Genomic DNA, 10,151 nt, shown 5'->3' on the forward strand with positions numbered 1-10,151 from the left:
TTATTATAGTTTTTATGAAAAATAAATATTGCAGACATTTTATCGTCATTTTAATGTAAAATCAACACGTTGATAGTAAAAATGAATATTATTTCAATTGGAATTTTTTAAGTTTTTGGATAGTAATTTTATTAGGAAAATTGATTTATGATTTTTAAAAAAAGTATTATATATTAACTAATCTAACAAAATATTATACACACAACAATCAACAATAATATGTTAAATTAAATATAATATTATATAATATAAAGACTAAAGTAAATCGCTTGAAATTTTAATTCTTTGTGATGTGACATGTTACTTTTGACAAAAATTTAGCTCATTTAGTTACCTATGTGTTTAAAATTATTAAATACATTTTTGACATTATCATACAATGATATTATTATCACTAATGGGGTTAAATATATAACTTTATAACAACTATTTTTACAATATTTAACACGTATAACGTATATACATATAATAAATAAAACGTAAATGTAAAACTAGTTGAATACTGACACTGATAATTAAATCGAGCTTTTACTCCTCCTCCGAGAATCTTATATTGGATGCAGTGCCACAACTACCAGGTTTTCAAGTTGAGCAAAGTACATCGGCTCCCAAACCGTTATAGGCCCCCACGTCACCGATAACATTAGTGGCGTTAGGAATTTTTCTAGGGTGGGAATTAAATTTTTTTTAGTAGAAAACTGTAAACTTTATTAATTCGAAAAAAAAACTTACTTTTATGTTATTTTTATAGTTATATGAAATGCAAAATTATTGTCAGTCATAGATAAATGATAAATAAAATAAATAATACAATAAAATAACACAATTAAATTTAATACAGCTTATATTTTATATAGATGTAGTATTATTACAATTCATATTATAGTTATATACTTATATATGCCTAATGGAAATAAGTGTTTATTTCTTATACCGTTATTATAGTTTTTAGTTATAGTACATGAAACAGGTTCATTTACATTCAAGTACAGAATAAAAATAGTTATTATACAAATATGTTAAACGAAAATCAACGATGTTCAAGGAACGAAGTCGTATGTATAACTTAAAATGAAGTTTCATAATAGATTTATCGTGTTATGAAATATTACGAGATTTTAAAAGCGTTTTAACTGAATAAACAACTTTGTTTCATCGTTATATTTATTATCACACGCCTATAATTCTATTACTGTACGTCTATATGCGTCTAATGTCTATACCTAGTGTAAAATGCTTTTTTTTATCATTCTATTTAGTATTTACTCTAACTATTTTAGATAACATTGTAGAAAATAATTTTTCTTATTGTTAGTTATACGATTAGATACAGAAAATCTTGAGTAAAAGGCATTGTAAAAATTACTATAAATTGTCGTAGGAAATAAAAACTAGGACTTATCAAATTTTACATTATATACTCTCTACTGATACGATTTCTTGGGTATATGGTAACGTTAAATTATAATATACAGAATAGGTGTTTTTATGTTTGGTATTGTGTATTGGGTGTATACTGTATTATATAAAATAAGTATGCCCAGTCTGAACACGAAACAATAAATTCATGATTATTATAGTATTATATGTATATACGTCGTAGGCATATTATATAGTAAAATCAGGCATTTTACTAAATGCCTTTACAGGCTATAGTCAAAGAATTTAATTTTTATGCAATGACTTTATGATTTTATTAAATGACTAAGCATTTGACTGAAATGACAAGGCAGACGGTGGAATTGCATAAAAATTTAATTCTTTGACTATATGCCTGGGCTTTTGGTAAAATGCCTTTTTTTTTATTATATGGCTACGAGATATATACACCTAAAACACGGGCAATTTCATCGAAACACCATACATCACATATATAGGTAATATCATACAATTAAAATGTGTTGGTTGACTCGTGAGGAAATGAAATATTTTTATAGACTTTTATGCGCTAATTAATCGTGTTGTTAATGAGCATTTTGAATAATATATACGGTTTTAAAAGTAATAATAATAGAGCTGTAGTAAATTGAAAAAAAAACGTCTCTGGTGAGCAAAGGGTGGCGGTGATGGCGTGTTTGATCTTTTGTCATTATCGAATTGTATACAACCATTCGTATATTTTTAAACGTATTCTGTTATTCAAAAGGGATTACCTAAATACCGAGAAAAAAATTGAATCGATCCGTGTCATACGCTATTATAGATACTGTGTTATGGTATATACGCAAGTGTTTTCGCATTTGAATGCCATATTGTGTTCGTTCAATTGAATACAATTTCTATCATTGTACCTACCAGTTACTCGTACGTATATAAACGTTATAATATGTATACATACTGGTTACATACATTCATATTTTTTCGCGACATTCGAAGTATAGAACACCACTCGCATTGAAATCGGTTACGTATTTTCGTATCGGTACTTGTACATTTCGGAGTTTCGGACGTTACAAAATCGTCGATATAATACATATATCCTATACACCCGATATCACCGATGTAGCTGTAAGCTACACAATATTATATACTTACCAATAGTTTACTACTATAATAACACATAAATATTAAATATTATACAATATATAATACATTACGTAACAAACGAGATCTATACCTATACAGTATATATTGCAGTAGCGGGACCGAATCGGATCTGCGGTAAACTACCTACTACACCGGCACACCGCAGACTATAAACATTGAAAATATCGGTGCATAAAAGCTGCGTATTATACAGCACAACATGCGGTGTGGACCGGTGCAAAACATTAGTGTGAGCTTATATATACGTCATATATATTATTACGTATACGATAAATATTACGAGTTTTGCAATGCGATTTTGGTGGTAGCATATAAGACAATCGCGAAATCTCGGTTAGGTTTGGCGCATCATCGAGTTCTTTGCAATCCGTCGTCCTACTCTAATTCTCGGTCGGAGAGTTGAGAAATTAAAAACCTCTATACCTACACACAGCCGAACACTGTACGGCGAGCCGGCGTAATAATTATTTTGCGGGTCCTCTAGCGCTCGACCGACTTATCTATTCCGCACACGCGAAACACCACGGTTGACAAATAAATTGTATATTGTTCTCCCCAAAATAAAAATAAAAAAAAAAACAAATAACTCTGTCAAGTCACGGCGGCGGACTACCTATACAGTCGCTGTTATTACGCGTTCGCGGGGATTATCCGCGCCCAAATAGCCGGCTATATACCTAACTATAGGTATATACGCGTCTCGGGCGAGACAGAGAAATCTCTCTCTATACCGTCGTATAGTCCGCGGGCGCGCTTCGATGTGTTTATACACGCGGTATTGTGCGTTCGAAACAGGTATGTGTTTTATTTTCTCTCCCTCCGGCTGTACGGGCCTCGAGGGCGAAGGCTGCCGAGACGACGGCTGAGGGTCGACGGTAAGGATTTCTTTCCTTTCGTATATATAATAACGATAATAATAATAATATGTGGTGCTAGCGGCTCCGAGTTTCCCCTCTTCGACGAGGCTCTGAGGGACACGGTCGGCACACACACACAGACGTACCTAAAAACGACCAGCCGCCGTCGCCGAGCGTGCAACGGCAGTGGCGGCGGCGGAGCCTGTCAAACGTTGACAAGTGGTCCGCCCGAATTGGCGTGCAACACGAAACGCACATCACACACGCACACACACGAGCGCACAAGAAGGCGGCGGGTACAGACCATAGAAAAACGTACATACCTGCTGGCAGAAGCAGCTGCACCTCAACTATAATCTTCCCTATCCGCCCACCCACCCGCCCTCCGAGGTAACCGCTCCACCGCCATCGCCACTGCGACATGCCATTCCCCACCCATTCCTACCCTATACACAAAGACCGTGTTTCAACCTGCCACACACACACACACACACACACACACACACCTACCACCACCGGTCTCCCATTATTTTAATCATTATAATTACGCATAATAGGAGTAGGTACCATTATTGTTGTGTGTGTGTGTGTTTATATTATATAAAAGTATATAATATATATTATTTAATAAAAAATCTTTTAGAAAAAAAAATATATAATAATAACAAAGGCTTGCGTGATGCTAAATAGTTTTGAAAAATAATGATTTTTCGTTGTTCTTTTTTTACATCTAATATCGTTAATTTATAATAAAGGACTACTAGTGTGGCGTTATCGGGGATGATACATAATATTATTTCCAAACGAAATCGAATCGTTACGTTTCATATTGGATAACCGATGTACAATGGTCAATGACATTTTCTCTAATACTTACCTATACACTAATCCATCATCACAGTATAGCGAGCGTAGACTGCGACGTGAAAAGAATAAGGTCGTCGTCGTCTACGGGTACGGAAATTATACAAAAAAATTGAATTCCTGTAGCTACAGTTGCATATATTATATTATTAAATCAGCCTAAATAATGTTATAACGTAGAATATAGGAGGGCCTGGAGAAGTATACCTGCGGCTGCGAATTATATTATTATATAGAAACAGAACCGTGAAATTCCTAACATGTACATGTAACTCCGATTCGGTTACCCGACACTGGTCTCATTTTCCTATAAAATACGATACATTTTTTTTTTTTCAAATGAGAAAAATATAATATCACACATGTTGTATTCCATCATATCGATGCCCGATCGTTTTTCTTGCTAGACCGCAGACGCTGATGACGTATTTTATACAATACCATTTTTATAATTGAACTTAAATATCTAATGATGTTTTAAAGATGTTCTTAAAATTACCTGTGTGATGCGAAAAAAGAAATCGTGTCCAACAATATAACTGCAGTCCAATTTATCGGTACCAGTCGTCTGTATTTGTATATTTAACAAAAAAAAAATACCGACGAACGAAACCATAATTAATTGAAAATAAATATGATCCATACTCCATATTAATATGAAGGGTTGTTTTTTTTTGTATGGAAAAATAATAATCCGTAACTTATGCTCGATAATAATAAAAATAAAAAATAAAATTATACTCGCGTAACACGAACTTCTCATAATTAATTTTAAATTTTCATTAGTTCAGACATTCGTATTAATTTGTGTGTATTAAACTTAATATTCAATAATATGATTAATTAATTCTTTATCTAATAACTCCGTGTTTAACAACACAAGTGCAAACACTTTTTGTACCTATATATGAATAAAATAATATAATACTAAACTTGACAATCCGCCACACTTGACAGAACTTAAATTACAGATAAAATGACGTACCGGTACCTACCTAAACCGGCCATTTATAATATCTATATCGGTTATCTATGAACCAAGCAGCTTTTGTTCTCTGCACAGTATTCTTAAATTCTACATAGGTAACAATATTGAAGATCGATTTTTGGATAAAATAAAACACGTAAAAACAAATAAATAAAAACCATGGTTAATAGGTATAATTATTGTTGTTCTTAAATATATATCAATTTTTTAACAAAAATATTTTATATACAAATTTTTTCATAATGACAATAGTCTACAGTGTTTTAATCATCTGGATTCCATCTAGGTCACCTAGTGAGTGGTAACTAGGAATAATGTCAAGGCTCGTAATGTTACGTCGTTTTTATTTTTTATTTTTACCTACCTACATATATGTATATAGTTTTCGCGAACACAAGTCACAATTAAAAATTAATAATAGGTAATCATAATAATCATAATAATAATAATAACCAATCCGTTTGGCTTCACACATTGAGCAAAAAAACGTTTAGTCTAAATTGCATTCGCAACGAAAAAACAAACATAGGTAAGTCTTAAGTTAATGTTTTTTCGTATCGTTCATAGATTTAACATTATACAAACAATTAAAAGCATTTTTATTCAACAAATAGTGGACGTGCGGTTAAACAAAATAACATTATATATAAAAAGAAAAGAGACCTAAACAATGTATTGGTAATTTTTTTTTTTATAAGTACGTTCAAATATATAGATTGTCTGATCTCTGTTGAGCTTATATATAATAATAAAAAAGAATAATAATAATAATAATAATAATAAAAATATAAACGAAACAAAAATATTGGTTATAATTTTAATTACAAAGAAAAATAATAATAAACGGATAAAAAAAATTATTATAATAATAAAATACTTAGTAGATTTCTACCTTGTTATATTATTTATATAATATATTCTTTTTATAAGATGATGAGCATTAAACTAAATTATCACATTGATGTACAAAATGTAAGTTATTGAACGGAATAGGGTAGAACTAGTATCTAGTTATAACAAAATAAGATGAGTCAGGTACCTAGTTCAAATGTAAAATGAATAGTACCTATTAGAAAAAAAAAAAATAATAATAATAGAGAAGCCAACGATGGATGGTTTAATTGCAAAATCTGTCAGCTTTGGAGTGTTATCGAAGGTCAAGATTAAGATAAAAACATAATGAAATAACGATTATACAATTTGTAATACAGAATTAACTAAGTGAAGTTGAAAAGGAACCTGACCTATAAGAATATTAAACTAACAATGACTTTATGATTTATAGCTTTTCAAAATTATAATAATGATAATACATTTTGTTAAATGAACTCAAGATTTTACATGATCCAAGTTCAAGTAAAATGCTTGAGTTTCATTCATCATGAAAAATAATGTCATTAAAACATAAAAACTGCAGGAAAGCATGACAAATTTCTCAATTAGGTATGTAATATTTATTAAGAATAATAATAATAATAATAATAATAATAATCATGATGATAATAATAATAATAATAATAATAATAATAATAATACCTAATAATATATAATATGAATTAGATGTTGTCAAATAGAAATGATGGCAGAACCCGATATTCTCAATAAAACATAATATGTTACTAACTTACCTAAATTATAAATATATATCACATATTGAAATGTTAAAAAACAAAATATTCCTTCGGTCATCTAAGCTGCCACAAGTCTTCATTGACTGTATCCCTCCTGATGTTTGGCATTTTTAGAATCTTCTCTTTGGCTTCTTTGGTGATCTTTGTGCACCCGTACAGATCTATGGACCGCAACAGTTTGCACGAATCCGACAAATGCTCCAGACCCTTGTCGGTGACTGAGTTGCACTGGCCAATATTGAGCACCTCGAGGTTGCGAAGCGATTTCGATATGTACAGTATGCCGTCATCAGATATTTGGCATGAACCTAAGGACAGGGTGTGCAGGCCATATAACCCATGGGAGACATGGAGAAGCGCCTGGTCGCCGATCTTATCACAGAACGACACGTTGAGGCTGCCCAACTTGGTGCAACCTTCGGACAGGTAACCGATGCCAATGTCGGAGATGTTATCACAAGCACTCAGGTTTAGCTCGTCCAGAGTGTTCATGCGCGACACATAGTTGAGACCGGTGTCGGTGATGTTGACGCAGAAGCTCAGGTTGAGACTACGCAGGGAGCGCAAGCCCTCAGATACGTACTTGAGACCCTCATCGGTGATGTGCTGGCAGTCTTGTAGTCCCAGGAACTCGAGTTGCGAGTTGCCGTCGGTCGAGTCCTTGCTGGCGCCGCTGATGTGCGACAGGCCCACGTCAGACAGGTGCCAGCACGACCGCAGGTTGAGATACTTGAGTTTCTTGAGTTTGCGCGCGATGTGCGAGAAACCCTTGTTGGTGATGTACGAGCAGCCCTGGATCTCGAGGCGGGTGAGGCCGCGCAGGGTGTCGGCGATGCGTATGAGACCGCCGTCGGTGAGCTGCTTGCACAGCGACAGGTTGAGTTCGGTAATGTTCGGGTGGTGTTCGAGGAACATCTGGTGCAGGTCCTCGTCCTTGATGTGGTAACAGCCGCTCATGTTCAGCGACACCAGGTTGGGCACGTTCTGGACGATCTCGCGCAGACACTTGTACCGGGACACGGACAGCACCTGGATGCGCTTGATGCCGCGCTGCTTGAGGCTCTCGTACATGGGATGCGACGACCGGCACATGTCGATCTTGGCCTCGACGCCGCGCCACACCGACTTGTACCAGGCGGCCTCGCGCCACGCGGTGCACACCTGGGCGGCGCGGCCCTTGTCCGGCACGTCCAGATAGCTGAAGATCAACGCCAGTATTTCGGGGTACAGCCTGTGCACGTGCGTGGGACGGTTCTCGTCGTACTGGCACCCGCCGGCCATGGTCCGCCGTTCCACTGCCGTCGACGACTTGACCTTGCGCGCGGCCACGGGCTGAACGTGCGCCTGGTACGGCTGCACCCGGTACGGCTGGAACCGCGAGATGTGCCTGTACGAGATGGGCACCTCCGTGAAGCCACCCAACTCGTCCATGATGGTTCCGTACGGCCCCGCCGACATGGCGTGTCGTCCGCGCACTGGCGCTGGTCGTAGGTGTCACTCGTCACCGTCGGCGGTGCGTGTGCCGCGGCGAGCGCCGACACGGCGTTGCGGCTCGCGTTCCTTCCGCGAACACTCTGAGGGGCCGCGTCAGCAACGCATCGCGAAATCGGCGGAGACGACGACGACGACGACGGCGGCGGCAACGCACTTCATGGCGGAGCGAACGGCGTTAAGAAAAAAAAAAAAAAAAAAAAACTTACAGACAATAATCGTCGTTTACGACTAATATTTAATACGGGGGGAGATTGGGGAAAAAATATTAATAAATCTACGATCACGATCGCGCGCACAATCGAAATGCGACCGTATCGCGAAATATATTATGATATTGAACACTTTTGTCGTATCGCGGATACGCACGTCACGAGAGCGTATACCGTACTGACGACGGTAACGGGGGAACGGGTCGGACAAAAAAACCGTGTACTACACTGCGTGTGTGTGTGCGTGCGTGCGCGTATGTGTGCGCGCGTGTGTGTGGCGATATTTCAAACGAACGGTCTCGTCGGTGGGGGGCGACCGTCACGTCGTCGTCCGGTGCGGAGGGAGCGAGCAGAGTGTTTGTGTTGGTTCCAAACGGTGGAGGGGACGGTTACGACCGCGAACGAGCGAGAGAGTCGAACGGAGCGCGCGCGGAGGGATAGAGAGCGCGAACGAGTGGGTTAGGGAGCGAGAGTACGAGAGAGGTGTGGCGGAGCGATCGGTGGGTGAGAGAGACGCCGACGCGGCGTCGGTCGCGTTCGGTCGGAGTCGCCGCCGCCGCCGCCGGTGCTGCCATCCGACGACAGCCGCGTTTCTCGACTCGTTCTCGTCCGTTGTCGTGACGTCGTCTTTCAACCTTCGCGGCTTCGCCGCTTGTGTGCCCGCTCCGACGGCCGATGTTCGCGAACGTCTTTTTACCGTATTCGACTTTGCTCTCGGGTATGTCGCACGACGTGTGTTTTGTCGGCGGACCGGTGTCGTCTGCGTACGAGAGCGAATTCCTCTACGGACGGGTTGAGTCGGGTCTTCTTTTTGTCGGGTTTTGGGGGGGGGAGGGCACCGTAGTCGCGAGCCGTCACGTTTTTTTCCCTCGTCCGAGTCCCGTGACGGGTACGAATGTGTGGCGGCGAGTGCCGTCGTCGAGTCGTGGTGGAAAGACACCTCGAGGCTTACAAATTTACGACGGGTAGTGTGTGAGTTTAAAATGGTGTGAAGTAGTGAAACATTAGTCTCGTGAAAGAGAGGTATCAATAGGTACAATCGTCCCCGACAATCTTAGACAGTAATATACATATCGAATATCGATAGTATTGTGTTGGGCACAGTCCGCTAGTAAAACGATGATAAAATCAATGGTTTTAAAAATAATGAACGCGGACGCCCGAAAAATCGGTATTTTTACCAAAAATCATCATGACCAAACGACGTAATAATAATATTATGTATACGTACGATGATAATAATAATATAATATATTCCAGAATACTGTGTACGGCGGTGCCTGCAGTAAATTATAGGTAGTGTGAGTCGGATCTAAGCGAAACAACCTGTACCCGCATTGTAAATTATATACGCGAATAATATTATAGGTGTAGTTTTGTAATGGGAACATTGCACAGCTGCTCGTACATTTAATATTATTATATAGCTTGTGCAACGGTTACAGTTTTCTACTCCGTCGTTTAAAATACACGACTCGTTTATCTACATATAAAACTCCTGAAAATTAATATTCGTTCCTGGTTTTACTTATAAACACTATATTTCATCGATACAATGTAT

General features: G+C 37.9%; 1 protein-coding gene across 1 annotated transcript; it reads right to left on the reverse strand.

The window, feature by feature from the left end:
• Nucleotides 1–5,407: 5,407 nt before the first annotated feature.
• Nucleotides 5,408–9,034, reverse strand: LOC114120718 (F-box/LRR-repeat protein 14). Its single transcript, XM_050200355.1, has one exon. It carries the CDS (start codon nucleotides 8,343–8,345, stop codon nucleotides 6,942–6,944), a length of 1,404 nt encoding a protein of 467 aa, XP_050056312.1. The 5' UTR covers nucleotides 8,346–9,034; the 3' UTR covers nucleotides 5,408–6,941.
• Nucleotides 9,035–10,151: the final 1,117 nt, after the last annotated feature.

The sequence above is a fragment of the Aphis gossypii genome, chromosome 2 (assembly GCF_020184175.1).
Source record: "Aphis gossypii isolate Hap1 chromosome 2, ASM2018417v2, whole genome shotgun sequence".
Classification (NCBI taxonomy): Eukaryota; Metazoa; Arthropoda; class Insecta; order Hemiptera; family Aphididae; genus Aphis; species Aphis gossypii.